Genomic DNA, 25,633 nt, shown 5'->3' with positions numbered 1-25,633 from the left:
CGGGGCGGGGCGGGGCAGGGGCGGGGCTGGCCGCTGAAGGGCGGAACCCGGAACTCTGGCGTCTCTAGGCTCCGGCGCGACTTAGCTGGATGGAGAGACGGCCGCTTTGAGACCGCGGGACGCGAGCGATGGGTGAAAGTCCCCAGCCCGGGGCCCCCTAGACCGGAGTGTGATGGGGGAGGCCGGAGTGTGATGGGGGAGGCCACGTGTGCGCTTCCATCCGCCCACCCACTTACCTGGGACCGCGGAGGAGGGGGGGCGCGCCGCCCTCCTGACGGTAGCAAGTCCTGCGTCAGCAGCCTGCCGAGCCACACCGGCCCGGGGGCGGGGACATGGCCGCACTTGACCTCCCAGGGTTCCGGGAGCCCCAAGTTAGAGAAGCAAGCTCGCGGGCGTCTGGGGGCAGGCAGGTCTCAGGCCCGGCCGGGAGAGCCTGAAGGGTGAAAAGGTCAGCCCTGGGCGACGGAGGAAGCAGCCCTGACTTGAGCAGGCCGGAGACAGTGTAGTGCCCGGCGGTCGGGACTGGGGCCTGGGGTCGTGCCGCCCGCGCTAAATCCTCGCTCCACCTCATTCTCTCTGTGTGACCTGGAGAATGGCCTGCACCTCCCTGTGCCTCAGTTTCTGGGTTTGCGAAGGGACAGAAAAGGAAACTGAGGGTTGAGAGGTTTTAGTAACTTGCTCAAGGTCACACAGCCAGCAAGTGGCAGAGCCCAGGCCTAGCCAACCCCCCAACCTATTCTAGAAAGTTCTGCTGTGAAGCCCTCCCAAGGTTTTCCTCACCCAGTGGACCCAGCTTAGCTTTCCTCATCTGGCTCTCTCCCCATAACCCCCGGGGGCAGCGCAGGCAGCTGAGCCCCCGGGTAGTGCCGATGCTCTGGACACATTGGGTGTGGATGAGGGGCTCCGGAAGTGCAGGCTCCATGAAGGGTCACTCTGTGTTTCAGGTCTAATCTCAGAGCTGAAGCTCGCTGTGCCCTGGGGCCACATTGCTGCCAAAGCCTGGGGCTCCCATCAGAGCCCCCCAGTTCTCTGCCTCCATGGGTGGCTGGACAATGCCAACTCCTTTGACAGAATCATCCCTCTTCTCCCAAAAGGTGGGCGTGCGGCTGAGTGGAAGCCAAGGGGTGAGGCAGCGGGACTGCGGGAGAATCAGGAAGGGGAGGTGGCTGACCTAGACGCCTTCCCCTACCCTTTCCCTCTGTCTCAGACTTTTATTACGTTGCCATGGATTTCGGGGGTCATGGGCTGTCATCCCATTATAGCCCAGGTTTCCCGTATGACCACCAAAACTTCGTGAGTGAGGTCCGCAGGGTCGCGGCAGGTGAGTAAGAGACAGAGCCTGTATGTTCGTCTCTGTGTGTTGTTGGTGTGTGTGTGCGGGGGGGTGTGCTCTGGGACATGCCCTCATCCTTGGAGTTGGGTGTGGTGGCCAGGAAGCAACGCTGACCTGGGCGTGACTTGGGGTCTGGCCCCAGTTCTGCCAGGAATTCACGGGTGACTTCGGGAAAGCTGGAGAGAGCTGGCAAGAAGAGCTCGCTTCCCCCTGCGAGTTCCACCCCTGCTGTGGAACTGGGGCCCCTTTAAGTGGGTTTCCTGAGTGGGGCATCCCAGATGCTGGGGAGGGATTTCCAGAGCACAGCTACTGCAGGACAGAGGGTGCGGGGAGGCTGGGCCCATCCAGACCTGGCTCCGTGTGTTTTCAGCCCTGAAATGGAACCGATTTTCCCTCCTGGGCCACAGTTTTGGTGAGTACACTTTGACCAAGACCTGACTGGTCTTGGGCTGTGGGACTGTGAGGAAGGGAGGGGAGTTGGTACACAGGTACCTTTCCCCTGCACTTCTGGAACTGCAAGGAGAGATGGAGGGGGTTCATCAGACATTGACCCTTGGGCACCATGCCCTCTGGCCTCAGGTAGCTCCCCAAGGGACACGTGGCCCCATAGATAGCTGTCTGTGGATCTGACGAGGGAAACAGGTTCAGGTCTGATGCAGGGACCTCATGACCCCAGAGAGGGAGCCTCAAGTTTGATAGTGAATGCAGAGCCCGGCCTGCTGGTGGGAGATGGGAGCCTGGCCCCTGGCTCGGGGGTGGCTCGACCCCTGGGAGGGAATTTTAGAAGGACTTTGAGAGCTGGGGAACATCAGCCAACCATTCTTTTGTCCCCCAGGTGGCACTGTGGGTGGAATGGTGAGTAGATTACAGTGACCATCTCCGTTCCTGCTCCAGGTGGGGTGGGGAGAGCAGGAGGACGAAGGGGAAGTTACCTGGAAGGGGAAGTGCCTCCTCACATCAGGAGTTTCAGGCAGCGTTTTAGTGACTGTGCCAGCTTCCTTTGTAGGTCCCATGATAATCACTGTTGTGAGGACATTGCTGATGGAGTTAAGTGTTCCAACATTGCCCATCTCCTCTGTCACAGAGAACCCTGGAGTCCAGCCATCACCAGGGTCAGGAGCTTGATGCTGGATGCAGACTGTGGGAGAAGGGGAGAGAAAGGTGCCCTGAAGGGATAGGAGATTCTTGCTGGCCTCTTGGGCAGCACCCTTTCCCCAGCCTAAGACACCGGTGTCCCCGCAGGAAAGTGTGAGTCCCTTTCCCTGCCTACTCTCCCCTTCATTTTTCCCTTTTTGTGTCACATTATAGTTTTCCTGTATCTTCCCCGAGATGGTGGATAAACTTGTCTTGCTGGACTCCTCGCCATTTATCCTGGAAAGTAACGTAAGGACAGGGCTTTCATGCGTGCTGTCTCTGGGGGAGACCTGGGTCTGGTCCCAGGTAGTGCCCTCAGCCCTGCCTCCCTCAGTGGGGCAGGAGGAGGCGGCAGAGGGTAGACAAGGGGCCTCAGGGGCCCCCCCAGAGGACAGGGTTATGCTACTTACACCCTAGGAGTGGGCAAGGAACAGGGTATGCGGGCCTGGGTCATCCTTGGGAACCCCGTGTGTGGCCTGGAGTCTGCAGAATGCCAGCTGGGTCACGAGGCGGCAGGGCTGAGCGAGGGTAGAAGCAGTGGGTTGAGGAAGCTCTGGGGGCGCACGGTTGGGTGGACCCACCTGCACTCGCGCTCAGTCAAGTGCCTTTGAGCTGTGCACACACTGCACAACTGCACACAGGAGACCTGAGTGTGGACCAGTGGGAAAAGCGCTGACCCCTCTCGCCACCACCACCACCAGTGACAACAACCAGTGCTGTCTCTGCATCTGAGTGCTGGCTCTGCCGTTTCCCTGCTCTGTGACCCTAGGCAGGTCACTTTGCCTCTCTGGGCCTCAGTTTCCTCACCTGTAAAATGAGGAGGTTGGAGTAGAGGATTGTGGAGGTGCCCTCCAGCTCTGACAGGTGGTCATTCTGTTCCCGAGGGCTCAGCCTCACACAGGTCCTTCATCAGTTTCAGTTTTCTTGTCCATAAAATGACCACAAATTCCATAAGGGCAAGAACCATAGCTGTCTCTTTACCACCACCTGCCCAGTCCCGGCACATAGTAAGTGCCCGATAAACGGGCGTTGCATGAGCAGAGAGCTCGTAGGTTCCTGTGAGGATTCACCGAGCAGAGAGCTCGTAGGTTACCGCGAGGATTCACCGAGACAGCGGTGGCTGCCACTCTGCTTCTTTACCGGTTTCACCCACTGAGTTGACACACGCAGTGCCCCCGGGGGCTTCCTCCTGGGGGTTCTGGTGACTGCTCCTCCCTGTCTCCTGCACTCTCGGGGTGGATGGAAGTGTCACTTAACCACTGCCGCTCCAGGCAGTGGACCGTGGACAAGGCCAGGCCGTTCTGAGAGTGAGCTGGGCTGGAAATGGTACACTGGAAGCCCCCCGAACTGTACCCCCTCTGCCATCTCCTCTCCGTCACGTGGAGTGATGGCGTTAATTAAAACAGGTGAAGTTGCCAACCCTGGATGGTCTGTGACTTAGGGACCCCGATAGTGCACCTTTGCAAAGCACTTGGCAGAGATTTCCTTTCCCCTCCGTCTTCAACCTGGTCCCTCCAGCTATCCCGGGCCGCAGGCAGGGCTGGGCTGGCTGTGACCGAGGTGGTCACAGGGCTAACTAGCCGGGACTGATCCCATGCCCCCGCCCCCTGGGTCAGAATGCATCTTGGGCTAAGCGGGTGTGCAGCTGAGGGGCTGCTGAGGGTGGAGGGTGGGCTGGGCGAGGGAGCAGGCCCCTTTGTGTGCATGCAGCTGGGAGCCCCGCCCTGCCCACCCAGCAGAACCCACGAATCCTTAGGAACTGGAGAACATGCTGACCTACAAGCGGAGAGCCATAGAGCACATGCTGCAGGTGGAGGCCTCCGAGAAGCCCTCGCACGTGGTCAGCCCCGAGGAGATGCTGCAGGGGTGGGTGCCGGCGGGTGAGACCGGTAGCGTCAGAGGCCTGGGGGGGCTCTGGACCACGGAGGGAGGAAAGCTCTGGGGCACGGAGGAAGCTTCCTTCTCCTACTCCCAAATCCACAGCAAGCCTGCTTCTCTCTGTGCTCACCTGGCACTCCTTAGCCGCCCCAGCTGGGGCTTTATCTGCATTCTCCCCACTCTGTAGCCATGCCCTTCACCCCACCTCTCCGCATGCTCTCTGCCCCACTCTCCACACACACACACACACCCCACTGATGCGAACATCCCCATCGGTACAGGCCTGTGTCCTAGTGGGGTAGCCTTTTCCCTGCCCTCCTCTCCTTTCATCTGGCCTCCCCTGCCCCAAGGCATCCAGTGGTCTCCTTGTCTCCCCCAGGTTCCTGAAGAACAACAGTCATGTGGGAGACGAGTGTGCGAAACTCCTCCTGCAGAGAGGAACCACGCAGGTGGCCACAGGTAAGGGACTTGCTGTCCAAGGCCGTTGCTTATTGGCACTGTTCTTACTGAGGAATGTTGATGGCTAAGCTTTGTGGCTGCTTGCTCTGGCCCAGGCACGATACTTAGTGCTTTACAAAAAGTATCTCATTTAGTGCTCCTACTGCCCTATTTTCATCCCATTTAAAGCAGGAGAAACTGAGGCTCGGAAGGGCCAAGCGGCTTGTGCCGGGTCAGACGGCTACTGCCTACCCTGGAAAGCCACGTCCTGTGGGGAGCTTGGTCAGGGGTCTTGGGACTAAATGTTGGGGTACAGCACAGCCCTGCCCTGCTGATCCTGTGTGGTGGGCGTCTGGTGTCCGAGGCTAGGCTTTGAGGACTCCCGTGGGGCAAGCGACTTTGAAGATGGTTTTCAGAATGGAGAAGTGGAGTTGGGGGCACCTTGGCTTCAGGGCAGCATCAGGCCTGTGTTTTCTACACTTTATTTCCCAACATATTCATTCAGGAAACCTTTTACTCAGAGTCCGCTCTGTGCCCAGCCCCTTGCGAGGCTGCAGGAGCGTGGTGAACCAGAACAGACACCCGCCCTCTCCTGGTGGCCCAGTACCCAGCTAGCACAACTCCAGGGGGCGCCATCCACAAGTGCCCTTGCTGGCAGTGACTGCCCCAGGAACTCAGAGATTGTGGGCAAGCTCCTTCCCACCGTCAGACTCCGTGGTCTTCTTAGGTGACTTCAGTTTATAAAGAACCAAACGAGGCAGGGGTCAAAACCCCAAATGCCTGTGGGAGCTGAAGAAGTTGTGAAATTGTCCCGACTGCTGGGAGTGGGGCCATGAGAAGCGGTGGGGATCGTGGCGCTGAGACCGCGTGCCCTGCAGGAGGGCGGCTCCCAGTGGTTATCACGTGGGAACTCGGGTCTCCTGTGGCCAGAATTTCTAGCTGCTCAAAAGGAGCCAGAGGTCTGCTGTGCTGTAATTTTTTTTTTTTTTTTTGGCTGCACCACGTGGCATGTGGGATCTTAGTTCCCCAACCAGGGATCGAACTCATGCCCCCTGCAGTGGCAGCGCGGAGTCTTAACCACTGGATCGCTGGGGAAGTCCCTGCTGTGTTGTAATTTTTCTCAGAAGTTGCCAACACACCATTAGGTCGAGTGGAATATACCTAAGGGGATTGGAGACCCATTCCTGTCTTGGTTACCATCTCTGAGCCTTTGTCTGCCCCTCCCTGCAAATCCGTCATGGAGGAGGGAGGTCACAAGGGGAGAGGGCCGTGGGCCCCAGCTTCCCTGATGTGCTGGCACAGATGGCGGGCCAGAGGGGCCCCCGTGCAGAAGTGGGCTAATCCAGAATTAGATGTGCACCTGGCCTGGGAAGCCGATTTGGCCAGCCCAGGGTCACGTGAAACAGTGAGCAGAGGTCCGCTGAGCCACTTGTCAAGGGGGTGGGGAGAGGAGAAGGGAGGGGTGGGCAGTGGGCAGGCGGCTGGATCGATGTGTCGGGCCCAGCCCCTCCGCAGCAGTGTGGCCCTTTGAGGCCCGGGGTGAACCTAAAAGAAGACCAAGCAGCCTCCCAGACCCAAGTGGGCGGGGTGACAGTGGGAGAGCCGGGGTTCCAGGCTCCTCCTGAGCCCTTTCCCTCAGGCCTCAGAGCCTCTGACAGCCCCCGTTCCGTTCTGGGGCAGCACACACCCCCATCATCCAACCCCACACCCCCCAGCTCTGAATTCCTTCCCTAGGGCTGCCGTTACAAAGTCCCACAGATGGGGCAGCTTCAACAGCAGACGTTTACTGTCTCACAGTTTTAGAGGCCAGAAGCCAAGGCCAGAGCGTTGGCAGGGCTGTGACAGGCTGTCCATGCCTCTCTCCTGGCTTCTGGCGGCCTCAGGTGTTCCTTGGCTCGTGTGTGACCCTCTCCCCACGTCTTCACAGAGTGTGAGGTGAGAGCGCTTTGGAAGAAACAGCGGGTAAAGGGGTCAGGATGTTCAGTAGAAGGGCCTGGGTTGGCCTCGTGGAGAAGGTGACTTCTGAACCCCATGATGCAGATGAGCTGCCAGGAAGGGCTTGGTGCGCGAGCTGGATCAGGCTTGTGGGAGAAACGGGAGGCGGTGAGCCAGGGCGAGGAGGGAGGCCAGCTCCTATTTTATCTACCGCTTATCTGCGTTCCCACCACAGCCCTGGCCCAGGCCTTCGAGAAATGAGGTCAGCGCGTTAGCGCGAAGGAGGGAAGGTCCAGCTCCGGGTGGGGTTAATGACCGAGGACTGTCCGTTGTCCGTATCCACCCCCTGCAGCCGGCCCACCATGGGGGTGCTCAGAGCCTGTCACAGGCTGGGCTGCCCTGGGGCTGCGGGCATGTTTTCTTTTGACTTGCACAGTTTAAACGCAACAATTTGGCACGAGGGGGATTTTGAATAGGTTGCTCATATTTAGAAAAGAGAGAGTTTATGTAAAAATGGAGATTTCCGGTTTCTTTTGAAAAACGGGAACACCTGGCAGCACATTCTGCCTTCCCCATAGGCAAGAACAGCTGCGCGGAGACCCTGCTGTGTGCGAGCGGGCGCTGCACCCACTCTGCCCAGCCTCTGCGGGTGAGCCCGTGACCTCAGCAGGTCCCAGCAGAGGAAGCGGGTGGTGCAGCCACCATCCTGATACCTCCCCGCGTCCACCAACACAGAGGCTCTCCAAACTCCGAGATTTTTCTGGGGGCTTTATCACATAGGCGTGAATGATGGTTAACCCAGGCTCTAGCCGCTCTCCCTTCCCCGAAGGGCCGAAGGGCCGGGCTGGGGCTGGAAGTTCCACGCTCCTAATCACGGCTTGATCTTTCTGGTGACCAACCCCCATCCTGAAGCCATCAAGAACCCACCAAGGGTCACCTCATTAGAACAAAAGACACTCCTATCGCCCAGGAAATTCCAAGGGATTTAGGAGCTCTGTGTCAGAGACCAAATGTTAGGACAAAAGATGCTCCTTGCACTTTCACCACTTTAGGAAATTAACGCAGTTTTTAGGAGCTCTGGTTAGGAGCCCAGGACCAGGACTAAAATATACGTTTTGTTATATCACAGTGTCCCAGTCCCTAACTGTTGGCAGGGAAGCGGGGAGTCTATGGTCCTGACAATATCTCCTGCATTCAAAACCATTTCATTTTTAAAATTATTTAATTATTTATTAATTTTTGGCTGCGTTGGGTCTTCGTTGCTGCACACGGGCTTTCTCTAGTTGTGGCCAGCAGGGGCTACTCTTCGTTGCGGAGTGCGGGCTTCTCATTGTGGTGGCTTCTCTTGTTGCGGAGCATGGGCTCTAGGCGCGCAGGCTTCAGTAGTTGTGGCACGTGGGCTCAGTCTTGGCTCACAGGCTCTAGAGCGCAGGCTCAGTAGTTGTGGCGCACGGGCTTAGTTGCTCCATGGCACGTGGGATCTTCTGGGACCAGGGCTCAAACCCGTGTCCCCTGCATTGGCAGGCGGATTCTTAACCACTGCGCCACCAGGGAAGCCCCTGGACTCCTTATTTAAGTGACATCTGCGCTGGCCCACTGGTCTGAGAAACACCATTCCTGCCCTCACAAAGGTCATTGTCACAGGAGAGGCAGACAGAAAAGCAGCCGGCTGCGGGAGTGCCTGGGGCACATCAGGATGTGTCAGGTGGAAGCGAGGCTTGAAAAGAGCTGGAGGACTTGACCACAGGGAGGAGCAATTCTCAGGGCAGAGAAAACAGCACGATGGGGGTCCCCAATACCTTGGGGGTCACTCCACCCCCAAGAAAACCCCCTTTTTAAGTCTTTTCACATTCTCTCAGCACCTGAAACCCAGGCCTGGAGGAAGGAGGAGGGCAGTGAGCCTGGGGGCGGGGGGACCCAGGGGTCACCCCTGGTCCTGCACATGCAGCAGGGCCAGTCATCTGTGCAGGGAGGTTGTGGCCAGAACTGAAGGCAGCCCAGAAGCCTCAGCCTCGGTTTGATCAGGCTGAGATGATCTAGTAGTGCAGAAACCAGAAAACCTTCCAACGACATGGTCCTTCTAAGTATTTTGAGTCACAGATGCCTAAGAACCTCTATCAACAATTAGCTGTGGGGCTTCCCTGGTGGCGCAGTGGTTGAGAATCCGCCTGCCAATGCAGGGGACACGGGTTCGAGCCCTGTCCCGGGAAGATCCCACATGCCCTGGAGCAACTAGGCCCGTGAGCCACAACTACTGAGCCTGCGCTCTAGAGCCCGCGAGCCACAACTACTGAGTCCACGTGCTCTGGAGCCCGTGAGTCACAACTAGAGAGAAGCCTGCGCACCACAATGAAGATCCCAGGTGCAGCAACTGAGACCCGATGCAGCCAAATAAATAAATATTAAAGAAAGAAAGAAAGTGCTGGGAGTTTTGGAGAGAAATAAATCAGCGGGGGATGGAGGGGCTCCGGTAGGATGTTTGTGGGTGTGAAGGGGAGGTCCAGGAGGCCTGGCTGGGACGGTGGCATTTGAGCAAAGGCGTGTAGGGAGGAGGGAGCAGCCTTGCTTCTCCCGGCCGGCACGTTCTCCTGGGGTGACCCACATCAGCGTATCGTCTCCCCTTCTCCCTGCACTGCTCACATCAGGCAGCCTCCAGGGTCTGAGATTCTGTGACCTCCCTGAGACCTTGCAGCCCTTTTTTTTTTTCAGTATTTATTTATGCATGCATGCTGCGCCGGGTCTTAGTTGCGGCACGTGGGAGTTTCGTTGTGGCACACGGGCTTCTTAGTTGCCGTATGTGGACTCTCAGTTGCGGTATGTGGCCTCTTAGTTGCGGCATGCAGACTCTTAGTTGTGGCAGGCATGCGGGATCTAGTTCCCCAACCAGGGGTCGAACCCGGGCCCCTTGCATTGGGAGCACGGAGTCTTATCCACTAAACCACCAGGGAAGTCCCCTGGCAGCGCTTTCTTGAGGAGACATTACCCAGGCGGGAATTGCTGGGTGTCCATCCCCGCTAGGTGAGGCCAAGTTGCCCCCACTGGGACCGTGGCAGAGAATCCAGCTGGAGCTGGGACCACCCAGGCCTCTCGACCCCTCCAGCCTTTCTTTTTTGGCTCGATTTCTCTCCCCAACAAGTGCTGATGCGATCCTTAGCTCTTGGGCACTTCCTGGTGCTTAAAGATCTGAGTGAACATTTAAGGTTCTCAGAGATGAGACTACAATGCCGGGTGGGTAATTGTCCCACCACCGTCATTCTGTGCTGCCCTCTGGGACGGCCGGGGAGGCACCTGCGTGGGCGTTGCTGTCCGTGGCAGCGTAGCTGTGGGCAAGCTCTGCTCTGGCTGAACCCCAAGAGGATGTTGGGGGTGGTCCCCGCAGGTCCAGGCTGAAGAAATGAGCCCCGGCTGCACGGGCCCAGGGTCCCAGGGGAGCTGAGCTGAGTCCCCCCGCTCCCTGACAGGTGGCGCTGAGGCCATGTCTCCGTGTTTCCTTCCAGGTCTGTTGCTGAACAGAGATCGGAGGATCACTAGGGTGAGTGCTACTGTCTTCCCACCCTTCACAGTGTGACTGTCAGCTTCTTTCTTTTTCTTTTTTTATGGTAGTAAAATATACATAGCATGATATTTATACTATATGTAAATTCTGTGCCCAGTAATCCAATCCTAGATATATACCCGGCAACAATGTGTGCTGTGTGCTCCGAAAGACATGTATGAGAACATTCCTGGCAGCTTTCTTCATCATAGCCCCAAAGTAGAAATCACCCAAATGTCCATCAACAATAGAATGCATAAACTGTTATACATTCATACAATGGAACACCACACAGGAAAGAAAAAAACACATTTACAGAGCAAAAGAAGCCCAAACCAAAAAAGAACACAATGATTCTATGTATATGAAGTTCAAAAAGTGGCAAAATTGATCTGGGGTGGGTGCCCTTGGAGAAAACCCCTGAAGGGCGCCTGCTGGGTGCTGAGGGGTTCCAGGCCTTCATCCGGGTCATGGTTGCATGGCCGCATCCGTATGTCAGAGGCCATGATGGGCTGACACCCAGGTCTGTGGACTTTGCTGTAAGTTATACTTGAATTACAAAAGAAAAATACAGATCAGAGGATGGAAGTGGACTAGGAAAAGGAGGTCAAAGGAGAGATGGAGAGGAAGAGAAAAAAGAAGCCAGAGGGACTTCCCTGGTGGCGCAGTGGTTAAGAATCTGCCTACCAATGCAGGGGACACGGGTTTGAGCCCTGGTCCGGGAAGAACCCACATGCCGCGGAGCAACTAAGTCCGTGCGCCACAACTACTGAGCCTGCCCTCTAGAGCCCGCGAGCCACAACTACTGAGCCCACGTGCCACGGTAACTGAAGCCTGCACGCCTAGAGCCCGTGCTCTGCAGCAAGAGAAGCCACTGCCATGAGAAGCCGGCGCACCTCAATGAAGAGTAGCCCCCGCTCGCCGCAACTAGAGAAAGCCTGCGCGCAGCAACGAAGACCCAATGCAGCCAAAAATAAATAAATAAATTAAAAATAAAAAAGAGGCTGAGAAGCTGGGGTAGGAGGGGGTGAGGGGCAGTTCACGCCTGAGCTGAGTCCTGGCACCACCTCCTGTTAGCTGTTGACTGTGACACAGGGACTTAGCGTTTCTGATCCTTCAGGGAGGAGATAACGTGTGACGTGTCTGGGTCCTCAGTAAATGCTCATTCATTGGGCCTCGTGGTTGACAGGGGAGCCTCTGTTTCTGGAAAAGCACCTGAGGTCACTGCGGCCCGAGGAGCAGGAGGTGGCTGGGAGGGCTTAGGGCAGAGCAAGGACAGTGAGTGGCTGACCAGGTAGCTGTGTGCCTGTGTCTTCACAGGAATCGTAGCTTCATCACGATGCTGTAGCACAACGCAACAGTCAGTCCGTATGGGAGCTCTCTTGAATTAACCCACTCAGTACACGCTCACTGAGCCCCGCCTCTGTCGTGCTGTGTGCCGAGAGCTGTGAACACAGAGAAAATCCTGAGAGCTTCTGCCCTCAGAGGGTTCTTGGCCTAGAGCGGCACAGTCCAATAGAAGTATAATGTGAGCTCGTGTTAACGTCACGTCTTCTAGTGGCCATATGAAAAGAGTGAAAAGAAACAGGTGAAATCAACTTTAATAATATTTTCTAACTCAGTGTATCCAAGGTGTCACCACTTCAGCATGTAATCAACATAAAAAATTATTGAGATATTTGACATTGTTTTCTCATACTAAGTCTTCGAAATCCAGTGTGCAGTTTACATCTACAGCGTGTCTCAGGCTGGACTAGCCCCATTTCAAGCACTCAGTAGCCACAGATGGCTGATGGTTACGGTGTGGACAGTATAGACCTAGACCTCTTAAATGGTCATAAGACGGGGAGGTCAGGGCTGTGATGGAGCCCAGCAGCGGCTGCGGGGACACCAAGGTGCACTCTTTGTGCACTGTGGCTTAAGCAGATTTCTTTCTCATGGAAACGGTCGGTGGAGGTAAGTGGGCTCTGCTTGCCAAGAGTCCAGAGCCCAGGCTGGCTGGGCAGCGTTACAGGGCAGCCCGTGGACCAGGAAAGGAGGTGTGGAGGGGCCACGCCTCAGTCCCAAACCTAAGCCCAGAAGTAGCCCAGGTCACTTGTCTGCATTTAGTTGCATGGCCACACCTGGCTGAGGGGAGTCTGGGACGTGTTGTCTAGCTGGGCAGCCATGAGCCCAGCTTTGGAGGTGGAGGGGGGTACATCTCTGGCCTGAGGGAGTTAAAGCCCTCTGTTGAGGCAGTGATATGGTTGGGCAGTGGGCTTGGTCCTGGTTAGGTGGCCGAAGGGGCCCCCACTGCTCCCAAGAGAGACCGCTTTCTGCCCCCGGCAGTGCCAGGGCCTTGTGGTGAGAATTCACTGGGGTTTTGTCTCTGCAGCCAGAGTATTACTTCAATTTCATCAGCAGGGAGCTGTTTGTGCATTCCATCAGGAAGCTGCAGGCCCGCGTCCTGCTCATCAAGTAAGTCTGAACCAAGCGCCCCAGACAGACGTGAGTGCCAGGAATCTCCAGGTCTCCTGGTGTGAGACCTCGCCGCCATCTTTCTTGGGCAGCCCCCCGGCCGCTGGTGTGTGGAAGGAAGGCAAGGCAGTGGGAGGGCTTGGGCAGCTGGGGATGGGAAAGGACCGCACCGCACTTTTCAGCAGGTGTCTGTATCTGTGGGGGGCACGCCCAGGTAGGGCAGAGAGACTGGCAGACACTGGAGTCTGGCCCTTGCCCTCTGCAGTCCTCCAGCCACCCCAGGCCCCTGACATCCCCAGGCCTGCACTGCTCCTCTGTCTGCGGTCCTCCCCTCCCCCACCTGCTAGCCAGAAGCCATCCACTGCCTCTGGGTGCCACAGCACAGTGAACATCCTTTGGTGTGGCTTAGGTGCCACCACCCACTCCACTGCAGCCATCCTGGACTGGCAGGAACTGTGACTTCCAGGGACACATCTGCCGAGCCCAGGGGTTTAGAAGGCATGGACTCCATAGGGGCAAATCCAGACCACAGTGAGATACACTGCACATCCCTAGGATGGCTGGACTCTAAAAGTGAGATAACAAGTGTTGGTGAGGATGCGGAGAAACTAGAACCCTTGCACGCTGCTGTAGGATTGTAAAATTTTTTTTTTTTTTAATGGCTGCATTGGGTCTTCGTTGCTGCGTGCGGGCTTCCTGTAGTTGCGGCGAGCGGGGGCTACTCTGTTGCGGTGCGTGGGCTTCTCATTGCGGTGGCTTCTCTTGTTGCAGAGCACGGGCTCTAGGCGCGCAGGCTTCAGTAGTTGCGGCGTGGGGGCTCTAGGGCATGCGGGCTTCAGTAGTTGTGGGGCGCGGGCTCACTAGTTGTGGCGCACGGGCTTAGTTGCTCTGCAGCACGTGGGATCTTCCCGGACCAGGGCTCAAACCCATGTCCCCTGCATTGGCAGGCGGATTCTTAACCACTGTGCCACCAGGGAAGTCCCTGGTATTGTAAAATGGTGCAGCCGCTTTGGAAAAGTCTGGCAGTTTCTCAAGCCATTAAATTACCATGACCCAGCAGTTCCACTCCTAGGTGTGTGTCCAGCATCTGTGCACACAACAGCTTGTACTGATGGCACACAGCAGCATCCTTCATAATAGAATGAATAAGAGTGTTAGAGGCAACCCAAATGTCCATCAGTGGACAGATAAGCAAAATATGCTCCATCCATACAACGGACTATTTTTCAGTGACAAACGGAATGAAGCACTGATACACACTATGACATGGATGGACCTTGAAAACATTAGGCTAATTGAAAGAAGCCAGTCACAAAAGTCCAGGTAGCATATGATTCCATTCACATGCAAGTCCAAATAGAGAAACATATAGAGACAAGGCTGATCAGTAGTTGTGTAAGACTGGGAGCTCTATGTGGAAACTGTAGGTGCGGGATTTTTTGTTGTTGTTGAGGTGATCAATTATGTTCTAAAATTGACGGTGGTGATGGTTGCACAACTCTGAATATACCAAAATCCATGGAATTGTACACTTTAAATGGGTGACATTATCTCCATAAAGCTGCTAAAAAAGAGAACGAGAACGCATGGACTCAGCCCGTTCAGATCCCAGCTCTGCCGTTCAGTGGCTGTGACCATGGCCGGGTCCCCCGAGATAAACCTGAATTGCTTCACTTGTGCAGGCCTCAGTGAGCTGTGAGTGCCTGCGGGGACTGAATAACTCAATCCTGAATTAAACCTGGGCTCGAAGGGACCCAGCTGTGGGAAGATCAGAGGGATGCCCAGGCCGGTCTCGGTCTCAGAGCCTGGAGCCCAGGGCTGGGGGAGAGCATGCAAGAGGTGGTCCCAGGTGAACCTGTCTTCTCGTTTCCCAGAGCAACCCAAGGGTATTATGATGTGAGGAGAGAGAATGATGCCAACATGGAGCTCATGCTATTCGTGACCAACTCACTGAGATCCATCCTGAAAGAGGTGGGTACGTAGGGCTCAGGGCAGCTGGAGTTCAGGAAGGGCTGCCAGGCCGCCCCGTGCTCCACCTCACACATCTCTTTTCCTGCACTGGGACCCCTGGTCTGGCCCCAGGTCCTAACAGGTGACCCCCAGGAGCTACCAGGCCTCACTCCCTGCTGTGGTCCCTGGAGACCTGGGGTCACATATAAATCAGCACAGAAAGCAGACTTTTCATTGGCAGAATCTCCCGGTTTTATTGTCCTCACATATTCCCTGGGCCATACCCAACTCAGCACTGTCACAATTTCCTAGGGTCCCACACGGGAACAGATGACCAGTCCCATCAGTGGGTGCTGGCCTCCAAGTTGGAGGGCTGGGACGTGTGCTGTGATGTTGCCCTTTGCCTGGGTTCCTGGGAGCACCTGGCATTTTATGACCATCATCCACCAGAAACACCTGACCCTGGGGCCTGTGCAGACGACTTGGCGGTGTCACAAGAGGGAAGCCCGTATGGCTGGCCGGCCAACTGCAGTGCTTCCCTGCCTTGGCGGCCTGTCTCCCGGGCAAGGGCGAGTTTGAAAGGCTGATGGTCTATTCTTTTCGCAAGTGGACCTTATATGACGATCAGAGCCAGCAGCAGCCCCGACTACCAGCCCCCTCCCCGGCCTGGCTCTACAACTTCAGCTCAGAATGGCCTAGAACCCCAGGGTGTGGGCTCTTCCCTCCCAGACAGGCCTTTCTCACTGGCTTTGAGCCAGGCCCTGACTCCCCCCAGGGGGTGCTGTGACTGACGGGGGCCCGTGAGGCCGCCACTGCCAAGGCTCCTGTGGGGGACGCTTGGAAGCCCTAGGAGGCAGCAGGCCATGGGAAAGCCCTGCTGCGCCGGAGGGGCCCGCGGAGCCCCGCCACTGGGTCCACCTCACCACGTGTCCCCTCCCTTCCCCAGAGGTTCCAGTACGTGCAAGTCCCCGGCAACCACTACGTCCACATGAACCAACCCCAGCACATGGCTGGTGTCATCAGCTCCTTTTTACTGAGCAAGGAGAGGATCCGAGCCCAGCTGTAGCCCTGGGCCCGGGGCTACAGACGCCTGCTCAGCCCCGGACTCCCAGCTCCCAAGCCCAGGCCAGGCGTGGTGGGGACAGGGCCCCCTGGTCCTGAGGACCAGCATGGCCGGAAAGAGAATCCTGTGGCAGAGCTGAGGGCGGGGGTGGGGTGGTGTGCGCAGGGGATACAAGATTCTGACTCTAACATCTGTGACTTCAAGGGGGAGACAGTGTCTGGGTGTGGGAGTTACCTGTTTTGTGACTGGGTAGCGGGCAGAGGGAGGGGCTGGGATAGGCCCACCGGCCTTTTGTAGCCTTCTCTTGCCACCCAGCTGGATGAAAAATAAAATGTTCTTGTATTTTCTCTGCTTTTGAGGCTGTCTCACTGCGCGCGGGGGCTTCTCCGTTAGGAGGAAGGGGAGAACACAGCAGACACTCAGCCCTGAGAGGAGAGTCCAGAGACAGGCTGGGGACAGAGCCCAGGACAGGGAAGGAGCCACTTCCTGAGCCAGTGGCTTCCGGAGTCCAAGTCCTTGCGCCGGGCCCCAGGACTGCCAAAGCACAGGAACCAAAGGGTGACACTGTCCTGCACCCCACATCACATGGGCTCAGATCTCTGGGGCTGACGCGTGGCCCCTCAGCCTGGGCACGGCCACTGAGATGAGTATCGCAGGCCCTGTGTCCTCGCTGGCCGCGCGCTGCCACCCAGTCACCACCCCTCTCCACGGGGCCCGCGGGCGGGTGAGGCTCAGTAGGGTCGGAACTTGCGCTGGGCCCGCATCAGCTCGATCCTCTGCTTGTCCTCCTGGAACTTCTTGCGCAGCTGCGCGAGATCTGGGGCGAGAGGGGGGAGGAGACAGGGCCGGGATCAGGCCTGGCGGGAGCTGCCCCCGCTGCCCCCACTCGCGAGGGCAGCCGCCCCTCCCTCAGTCCCCACTCCCCGCTGGGGGCGCTCAGCACGGTGCCCCCATCGCCTCTGCGGTGGGAACCGGAACCGGAACCGGACTGCAGCCCAGTCGGAGGGCAGAGGCTGAAGTGGAGCGGAAGGCACGCCCGAGGTTTCAGACGGAAAACTCACCAGGTCAAAGAGAAAGCAGAGAAAGCAAAAGGGCACTTGCCCCCTTACCACCCCGCCTCCAACGCCCCCCCAAGGTGAAGGAAGAAGGTCCCGGGACACCTCTCCCAGCCCCTCCTCACGGCAGCTCTCAGGCCGGGGGCGCGCAAGTAAGGGGCCGCCACCCCGAGGCTGCCACAGAATTCACGCGGCGACTCTGGTCACCGAGTGACCGGGTCGGGGCGCCAGGTGTGGGGTTTTGAGCCCAAGGCAGGGGAGGCTGGTGGAGGCCCGTCAGGCGGGTCCAGAGGAACGCGGAGCGAAGGAGCGGAAGGGGGTGGGCAGGGTGTGGGCAGGAGCAGTGGGGCAGGTGAGAGCACGGTGTGACCAGGGCCTCCCCCGTGCAAGGCCAGGACCCTCTCCCGGGTCCACAGGGAAGCCGTCCTGCCAGCAGGAGACCAGGCGGCCCGGGCCGCGAGCTCAGCGTCACTGCCACCGAGAGCAGCCACAGGTGGTCAGGGGCTCCCCCCAGGCGCTCTCCCCGCAGGCCGCCCCCCGGCCCCGCCCCCAACACACCCCCGCCGTGAGCTCCTGAAAGCCACCCTCTGCGTGTGGCTCCGTGCCGGAGGCTGACGGGGGCCTGGAAGTGGGGCCTACATCCCAGGTGCCTGTGCAGCCTCAATACCCAGAGACACCTGCAGCTGCCTTGGGAGCAACAGGGAGCCCACGACACGGGGACGCTGCCAGGCTGGGACCCTAACCCCAGAGCCTGTTGGGAAGTCTGCGCCCAAGAACGCCCTACCCTCCCGCAGGCCTAGCGCCTGCCGTCAGGAGCTCCATGTCTGGCCAGGGCTGGCAGAGCGGCCACAAGACCGCGTCCACAGCCCGGGCGCCCAGGGCAGGGGGCCGAAGGACAGGGGCCTGGGGCGCGCCCTTACGCTCCATCTTGGTCTCGCGGTGCTGCCAGGCATAGAAGTTGAGCAACTCCTTGCGTGCACGCTTCCGCTTCTCCCTCTCCAGCACCCGCAGGCTGGCCGCCTCCGTCCTCGGGAGCACTGGCCGCCGGCCGCGGCGGGTCACCTTCACCCAGCCCTCCTCGTCGGGGACCCCTTCCTCCTCCTTGGCCTTAGCCTCCTCCTGCAAAGAACGTGGCCCTGTGACGGGCAGGTGCCTGGGAGCCGCCCTGCAGCCCAGGAGCACCTCACCTCCTCCTCTCCGCTCTCCCTCCCGTGCCCAGGACCACCCTGGCACCGGGACTGCCCTGGCACGGGGACCACCCTGGCACCGGGACCACCCTGGCACCAGGACCGCCCTGGCGCCGTGGCACAGCGTGAGCGGCTGAGTGTGGGGAAAGGGTGGAGAGCAGACGTGCCGACACTGCCTCCTCCTCTACCCTCGACCGTCCGTTCCCTAGAGACCATTCCGCGACTAGATGTTACCCAGCCAGGAGGCCCAGGACTCAGCAGAGAGAGAGGAGCCTGGACTCCACCAGCCGCCCGTGCGGAAGCCCCACCTCAGCCATCTTCTCGTCGTACGTCTCCATGAACGTGTCCACCTCGACCCTCAGGGCCTCGGGGTCCGGCACCGAGTCTGCGTAGTCTCTGATCCACTCTGAGGGAGGAGGGAGCGAGAGACACGGGATTCCAGGCCCGCCCCTCGGGGCCCCGCCCAGGACCTGGCAGGCCAGTCGGGATCTTCTCACACAGGCCGCAGGGATGGAGACTCGTGGGCCAGGGTTCGGGGGGTGAGGAGGAGCCTAGTGGTGGCAAGCTGGGCCCTCACCTATGCCCACCCCGAGTGCCAAGCTCAAGCCTCCCACACCTGCTCTGAGGGCGAGGGGACACGGCAGACGCCAGCCCACAAAGCTCCCCTCCCCGACCCCGGGCACAGGAAGGAGGCGCCCGCTGGCACCCGAGGTACTGACTGTGAATGCCACTCTTCACAGGTTGACTCTCTGTCGAGACCAGCAGAGGGCCCTTCAGGGCCAAGGCAGCTGACACCCCACGTGGCTTCTGGAACACCACGTAGGCCACCTGGAAGCCCTGGGAGGAGGAGAGATGTCAGTGCCGGCAGCCTTCCCATCCTCCCAGCCATCCCAGGCCTGGCCCAAGGGCTCCCCCCTGCCCTCAGCCTGACTTGTCGCGGGGCCGGGGGAGATGTGCCGGGCTGTTCCTGAACGTGAAGGTAACCAGGAGGTTGTTCTAATCCAGGGGTGGGGCGGCCACACTCCTAGTTATGCAACTTCTGCTAAAAATGACCCGATCCCACCTCTTCACCAGGGAGAGGTGAGACACTCAGGGCCTTTGTTCCAGGTGTGGGAGGGACTCAGTGAAGCGCGTGTCTCCCTGGGCCAGGAGTGGACAGACAGATGGGGCGCTCACTAGTTCACACTCCACTAAACAGGAGGAGGTGTGGACTCAAGGCACACAGGGAAACGAGGCCCAGGCCACCAAGCCTCAGGAAGAATCAACCTCAATGCGGGACGCAGGGGGTGGCTCAGGGAGGCCCCTCGGTCAGTGAGCAGAGATGCCTCTGAGCTTTCACCCAGGACAATGGAAAGAGCCAGACAGGAAGCTAAAGGACACGGCAAATCTGGGAAAGGAGTGGCAGCTGTTTACCTGACAGCCCTCCTAGACCACACAGGCCAGGACTGGCCTGAGCACAGGGAACGCTTGCAAGTCCCACTGCCGCCCCCGACGCCACCTTCCCCTTACGCACTGGGGACACCGCCCTAGCCCGACCCACACCATCATTCAAGCAGACCCCAGTACTGGAGGCTTACAGGAACTGGCTTGGGGTGAAAGAACTTTGACTTTGGCTCCTTTGGGCTCTCAGCAAGATCCGGCTTCTCCTGTAACTCCACCGACTGGACAGGGCCGCAGGGGGACAGCAGGCGGGACAGGCACTCCTGCCGTGGCCAGAGAGAAGCACAGTATGAGCGGCTACAGGGCTTTTCTGGAGCCTCCCTCCGCCCTGGGCAGCACTGCCAGGGGACCGGGGCCCAGAAGGTCTCGGAGTCCAACCTGGGGGCGTGCACAGAGGGCCTGGGCAAGCCACCACCTCCTCAACACAGAGGTCACAACCCCGGCCCCCCATGGCCCCAGACAGCAACCTTGTGAATTTTCACTTTCAAAGCTGTGGGGTCCACTGGCCGGGGACTCGGGAGGGAGGAGACAGAGGTGAGACAAAATTCAGGTATAAGCTTTTTGGCTTTATGACAGGACCCTGCTAGAAGCATGTGCCCAGGGTACGCTTGGTCTGTTCCTGAAAGGGATTTCTCTGTTTGAAAGTGAATGATCCGGGACTTCCCTGGTGGTGCAGTGGTTAAGAATCTGCCTGCCAATGCAGGGGACACGGGTTCGAGCACTGGTCCAGGAAGATCCCACATGCCATGGAGCAACTAAGCCTGTGCACCACAACTACTGAGCCTGCGTGCTAGAGCCTGCGAGCCACAACTACTGAAGCCCGCGTGCCTGGAGCCCGGTGCTCCGCAACAAGAGAAGCCACCGCAATGAGAAGCCCGCGCACCGCAACGAAGAGTAACCCCTGCTCGCCGCAACTAGAGAAAGCCCGCGCACAGCAACAAAGAGCCAACGCAGCCAAAAATAAATAAATAATAAAATAAATAAATTAAAAAAAAAAAAAAAAAAGTGAATGATCCGTAAAGTAGGAGTGGGTTCTCAACTTTTTTAAAAAAATTATTACAAGAGGTGGGAACATTTTTAGTTTTATTCTGAGTACTCTGATTTTATAAGACAACCAACTAAGTTTTACTACCTGAATCAGCCATTTAAAAAGAGTTAAATTTGGGAATTCCCTGGCTGTCTAGTGATTAGGGCTCCATGCTTCCACTGCAGGGGGCACGGGATCAATCCCTGGTTGGGGAACTAAGATCCCACATGCATGAAGCACAGCCAAAAAAAAAAAAAGAGTTAAATCTACTCCGTTGGAATCAGGATGCTGGTTATCCTTGGTGGGGGGGAGGGGCATGACGGGATTTCTGGGGGTGCAGGTGACGTTCTGTTTCTCGACCTGGGTACTGATGACACAGGTTTGCTCAGTTTGTGAAATGCAGTGAGTGCTACACTTGGGTCCAGGCCCTTCTCCATACATACATTAGTCTTCAGTAAAGGTTAAAAATGACACCCTCTCCTCTTACTGTTTCTTTTTCTCTTTAACGGTAGAGGAATCTTTTTGAAATTAGTATTTCTTTTCTGAAAAAAAACATCGAAAATCCAGCAATTCCCTTAGTTTCTCTTCTGTAAATTAATGAAATACTAAATTTAACAGCTTTTGTGAAAAAAAATTAAGACATGTCTGCATAGTAGACTCAGAGGTAATTTTATTTTCTTCTACTTTTCCTATGGACATGTATCAGATTTTTATTTTTTTTTAACATTTATTTACTTATTTGGCTGTGCTGGGTCTTAGCTGCGGCACGACGGATCTTTGTTGTGGCACGCAGACTCTTAGTTGCGGCATGCGGGATCTAGTTCCCCAGCCAGAGATCGAACCTGGGCCCCCTGCATTGGGAGCACGGAGTCTTTTTTTTGTTTTGTTTTTGTTTTTGTTTTTTTTTTTTGGTTTTTTGTAAAAAATTTTTATTTATTATGTTTATTTTTGGCTGTGTTGGGTCTTCGTTTCTGTGTGAGGGCTTTCTCCAGTTGCGGCGAGTGGGGGCCACTCTTCATCGCAGTGCGCGGGCCTCTCACTATCGCGGCCTCTCTTGTTGCGGAGCAGAGGCTCCAGACGCTCAGGCTCAGTAGTTGTGGCTCACGGGCCCAGTTGCTCCGCGGCATGTGGGATCTTCCCAGACCAGGGCTCGAACCCGTGTCCCCTGCATTGGCAGGCAGATTCTCAACCACTGCGCCACCAGGGAAGCCCAAGAGCACGGAGTCTTAACCACTGGACCACCAGGGAAGTCCCGTCCCTCAATTTTTTTAAAAAATGACAATGATTATGTTGTCAGATGTCACACAAGTAGTTGGCACAACTTTCACAATACTCAAGAAAAATGTTTGAGAACATGTGTCTCTGTCTTCACATGGAATTATGGTAGACAGAGACAGTTATGCATCGATCGCTTTAAGCGACAGAACATTTCAGCTGTATTATTAACAGTACCTGCAATGGACATGTATTAATTTTATAATCAGGAGAAAAAAACACATAACTCAAACAATTCTGGGTAACACATTAAAAGCTCTGGGTTCCCTAGAGAATTATATTTTTTACAACACACCTTTAAAAGGCCAATCTCCTGTCACAAGAGAGGCAGCCTTACAGATACCACCCCTCAGGGCTTCAGTTAGCTGTTTCCACTGCACCACTAAGGACTTGGTGGGGGGCCCGTAGGAGCCCAGCTCTGCCTGGAGCCCCCGCCCCAGGCTCAGGTTCCCTCCCAGACAACAGTTTACCTCTGTGCAGTATGGGGGCACATTGAGGACAAAAAGGGTCCTTTTCTGAGGCCAGGAAGACTTGGTGCCTTCTCGAACTTTGTGCTCTCTCACGTAGAGGTAATGAGAAGACTGCTGCTTTTCAGAGAATTTGATGGGAATGGCTGGAAGGAAAATGGGGGCGGGGAGGGACAGCATGAAAGTCAGGTTCAGGCTGTCCCTTTCTAGTCCTGTGTGTCTGTCTGTCCATCCACCCTTCACTGAGCCCTTCCCCTAGGCAAGGCCTGTGCAGGCTATTATGCAGGCTGGGAGGGTGAACAGATAATCTGCCCAGAAAGGGCTCCCAAGCTTGTGGGAGAGAGAATGTGAACAGGATGCGAAAGGAGAGAAGTTCAAACTCCGCTGCTCTTGGGGTAAACAGCCAAATCCTTACCGTGGCCACCTCTGCAGCCTCTTCTCACCCCACCCTCCCCCCTCCACACCACATGCTGGCCCCTCTGGCCTCCTCTCTGTTCCTCCAATAAGCCAGGGCCTCACACATGCTCTCCCCTTCCTGAAACATCAACCCTCATCCTTCCACCCATTCTTCAGGTTTTCACTTCACTTCCTCAGGAGAGCTTCACATGCCAGGTTAGATCCACCTGCTCTGTGCCTTCTTAACTTCTCTCACGGTCTCTATGTCTCTATTTGTGTGATTTTTTTTTTTTTTTTTGGCCACACCATGGCATGCGGGATCTTAGTTCCCCGACCAGGGATCGAACCCGTGCCCCCTGCAGTGGAAGCACAGAGTCCTAACCACTAGACCGCCAGGGAAGACCCTCGTGTGATGATCAAGATCATCGCTGGCATTCCCATAAACTCTAATCCTCATCAAGCTAAGGAATGTTCTGCTTTTCTCACCACCTTCTTCAGAGCACAGTGAGGATACAGTTGCAATCCCTGCACTCAGGAAGCTCGCATGGTGAAGGGAGAAAAGGACAACAAGTAAGCATGTAACAAGGTCGTATCAAACAGGAAGGAAACACACAGAGTGAAGTAGTGCAGGGTGATGGGTGGCAGAAGCCTTAGGACAGGCCATCGATCGGGACCACCTCTTTGAGGAAGAAACATTAAAGCCTAGACCAGAATGACAGGAAGCCATGTGGCAGCGCAGAGCTGTCTGAGGAAGAAGTCCCAGTAAGTACAAAAACGCTGAGGGTGTAAAGCTTGTTGCCTCAGAGGAACAGAAAGACAGAGCTGTAGGTTAGCCGGAGCCAGGCCATGCGGGGCCACGCAGGTCAATGGTGGGAAGTCTGGATTTTGTTTTAGGTGCTAACTTTAGCCACTGGAGGGAATTCAGTGGGTATGGGCGTGTGAGGCAAGATCTGCTTTAAATCTGACTTTAGAAAGAACGTTCTGGCTCCTGGGTGGAAAACGGAAGGCAGGAGAACCAGTGCGGAGGGCACAGGAGGTGAGCGCTGAGGGGGCGGACTAGGAACTGCAAAGGGGAGCTGGTAAGCGGATGGGCGCACCTCAGGGGGAGAGTGTAGACGGACGCGGGTTCGCCCTGGGAGAGTGTAGACAGAGGTGGCTTCACTCAAGGGAAGGGTTGGCCAAACTAGGCTCGTCCCGGGCGAGTGGAGCCAGATGGGAACAGGGCGCCGCGTGGGTCTTGGGGGGCCCCGGGCCTCACAACCTTCAGGGGCTCATGTCCAACTGTGTGGCTGCTCCTGGGGGCCCCGAGCCACTGCCGACCCCGAGCCTCCTCCCGACGAAGCCTGGCCGTCCCCCGGCCCCGCGTCCCGCAGCCCCTCACCTGAGTAGCCCGGCGGGCTCAGAATTCCCTTCTCAGGGTCCCGCGCCGCACGCTTCCTCCGGCGCGCCACCATCTTGCCAACCGGAAGCCGCGGGGGCCGCTGGGAGTTGTAGTTCGGCTCAGAGAGCCGTTTCCGTGACGACGGCGCCGCCTGGGGGTCCCGCCCCTCGGTTCCAGGCCCGCCTATCCCGGCCCCTACTCCCCGCCCCCCCGCCCGCTCCCTCCTGCAGTCCTCCCAGGGCGCCACCTTCATTTGCTCGGAATAAAGTCTGCGCGTGAATGTGGGGATAAATGGCGTAGAGCTGGGCCGCTCACGGGTGCGACCTCTACTTTCCGTTCATTCATTCATCCATTCCACAAATAGCAGTGAATACTCCTGGCACTGTCCTCAGCGCTAGAGATACAGGGGTGAAATAAAATAGAGTCTTCCCAGAGTTTATTTCCTAACGAGGGAAAGAAACTATGACCCCAGGGACTTCTCTGGTGGTTCAGTGAGTAAAACTCTGCGCTCCCAATGCAGCAGGCCGAGGTTCAATCCCTGGTCGGGGAACTAGATCCCGCATGCATGTCACAACTAAAGATCCCGCATGCCGCAACGAAGACCCGGCGCAGTCAAAAATAAACAAATAACTTGAAAAATAATAATAATAAAAAAGAAACCAGTAAACATCTAAAGAAGCAACGTATAAAGCATACGCATCAGTGCAAAGTGCGGGGAGTGTGGTGAGGGAAGGTGTTGTCATTTTAAATAAGACGAAGCCCTCATTGAAGTGACATTTGAACAAAATACTGAAGGAGGTGGGGGAGCAGGGCGTTCAGGTGAAGAGATTCTGGGCAGAGGGAACTGGCGAGGGGCCCTGAGGCTGGAGCCTACCTGGTGTGGTAGAGGAATAGCGGAGAGCACAGTGAGCCAGAGGAAGAATCGGTCAGGGGGCAGGGGGCTTGGTGGGTCAGGTAGGATCAGGTAGGCCACTGGAAGCACTTTAACTGTTACTCTGAGTGTGATGGGGGCCCCTGTGGGATTTTGAGCAGAGAGGAGTCACTGTGTTACAGTTAGACTGTGGGGGGCAAGGGCAGCAGTAGGGTTTTTAGGACACCATCACAATAATCTGGGGGAAAGATGATGGCTTGGTCACCAAGGAAGTAGCAGTGGAGGTGGTGACTAGTTGGATTCTGGGTATGCTCTGAACAATTCCAGTGGGATTTGCTGACCGATCGGATATGCAGTGTGAGAAAAAAGAGAGATCCAGGACTACTGCCAGGTTTCAGTGTCTGAGCAACTAGAAGAATGGTGTTGTCATTTACTGAGATGGGAAGACTGTTGGAGAGGTGGGGTTGGAGCAGGAAAGGGTGGGCAGATCTGGACTTCGCTGCGGACCACGTTGAGATGCCCATTAGACATCCCAGGGGAGAGGTCAGGTGGGCAGATAGATATGAAACTGAAGATCACAGAAGAGGTCTGACTTGGGAAATACATGTGGGAGCTGGTGATGTACAGATGTTATTGAAAGCTATGAGAGAGGGTGCCATCACCCAGGGAGTGAATGTAGACAGAGGAGAGAAGTCCAAGGACTCTATTTTTCTGATGACCAAAGGCCCACTCAGACCATGTACCCAACTCCCCTTGAAATTTCCAGTATTCCCCTTGTCCCAGTGTACAGTTACTTCTGGGAAGTGGCTGT

General features: G+C 56.8%; 2 protein-coding genes across 4 annotated transcripts; one reads left to right on the top strand and one right to left on the bottom strand.

Moving 5' to 3' along the window:
- Window positions 1-23: 23 nt before the first annotated feature.
- SERHL2 (serine hydrolase like 2) lies at window positions 24-16,070 on the top strand. 3 transcript variants are annotated; one of them, XM_082420940.1, is made up of 12 exons: window positions 24-132; window positions 945-1,094; window positions 1,208-1,321; window positions 1,704-1,745; window positions 2,169-2,188; window positions 2,642-2,716; window positions 4,224-4,333; window positions 4,725-4,804; window positions 10,216-10,250; window positions 12,628-12,710; window positions 14,585-14,681; window positions 15,607-16,070. In XM_082420940.1, the coding sequence occupies exons 1-12, from the start codon at window positions 129-131 to the stop codon at window positions 15,724-15,726; spliced, it is 930 nt and encodes a 309-aa protein (XP_082277066.1). In that variant the 5' UTR covers window positions 24-128; the 3' UTR covers window positions 15,727-16,070. The 3 variants fall into 3 exon arrangements, with proteins under 3 accessions (XP_082277066.1, XP_082277065.1, XP_082277067.1); XM_082420939.1 differs by lacking the exon at window positions 24-132 and adding an exon at window positions 139-277; XM_082420941.1 differs by lacking the exon at window positions 24-132 and adding an exon at window positions 311-448.
- On the bottom strand, window positions 14,889-24,060 carry RRP7A (ribosomal RNA processing 7 homolog A). The gene is made up of 7 exons (XM_082420942.1): window positions 23,952-24,060; window positions 22,178-22,320; window positions 19,543-19,668; window positions 18,685-18,802; window positions 18,274-18,371; window positions 17,699-17,897; window positions 14,889-16,540 (listed from the first exon to the last, which is right to left on the bottom strand). The coding sequence occupies exons 1-7, from the start codon at window positions 24,022-24,024 to the stop codon at window positions 16,455-16,457; spliced, it is 843 nt and encodes a 280-aa protein (XP_082277068.1). The 5' UTR covers window positions 24,025-24,060; the 3' UTR covers window positions 14,889-16,454.
- Window positions 24,061-25,633: the final 1,573 nt, after the last annotated feature.

Source organism: Balaenoptera physalus (genome assembly GCF_965194825.1).
Source record: "Balaenoptera physalus genome assembly, chromosome: 13".
In the NCBI taxonomy this organism is placed as follows: Eukaryota; Metazoa; Chordata; class Mammalia; order Artiodactyla; family Balaenopteridae; genus Balaenoptera; species Balaenoptera physalus.
Note: the sequence above shows the minus strand (reverse complement) of the source record. Positions and strands in the feature narration are given on the sequence as shown.

Coding starts and splice junctions, on each gene's coding strand:
- SERHL2 (XM_082420939.1), top strand. CDS start 193: ATGGGGGAGGCCACGTGTGCGCTTCCATCCGCCCACCCACTTACCTGG. Junction 10,251..12,627: donor GAGATCGGAGGATCACTAGG/GTGAGTGCTACT, acceptor TTGTCTCTGCAG/CCAGAGTATTACTTCAATTT. Junction 12,711..14,584: donor GCCCGCGTCCTGCTCATCAA/GTAAGTCTGAAC, acceptor CTCGTTTCCCAG/AGCAACCCAAGGGTATTATG.
- RRP7A (XM_082420942.1), bottom strand. CDS start 24,024: ATGGTGGCGCGCCGGAGGAAGCGTGCGGCGCGGGACCCTGAGAAGGGA. Junction 17,898..18,273: donor ACGACGAGAAGATGGCTGAG/GTGGGGCTTCCG, acceptor CGTTCTTTGCAG/GAGGAGGCTAAGGCCAAGGA. Junction 16,541..17,698: donor CCGCGAGACCAAGATGGAGC/GTAAGGGCGCGC, acceptor CTCTCGCCCCAG/ATCTCGCGCAGCTGCGCAAG.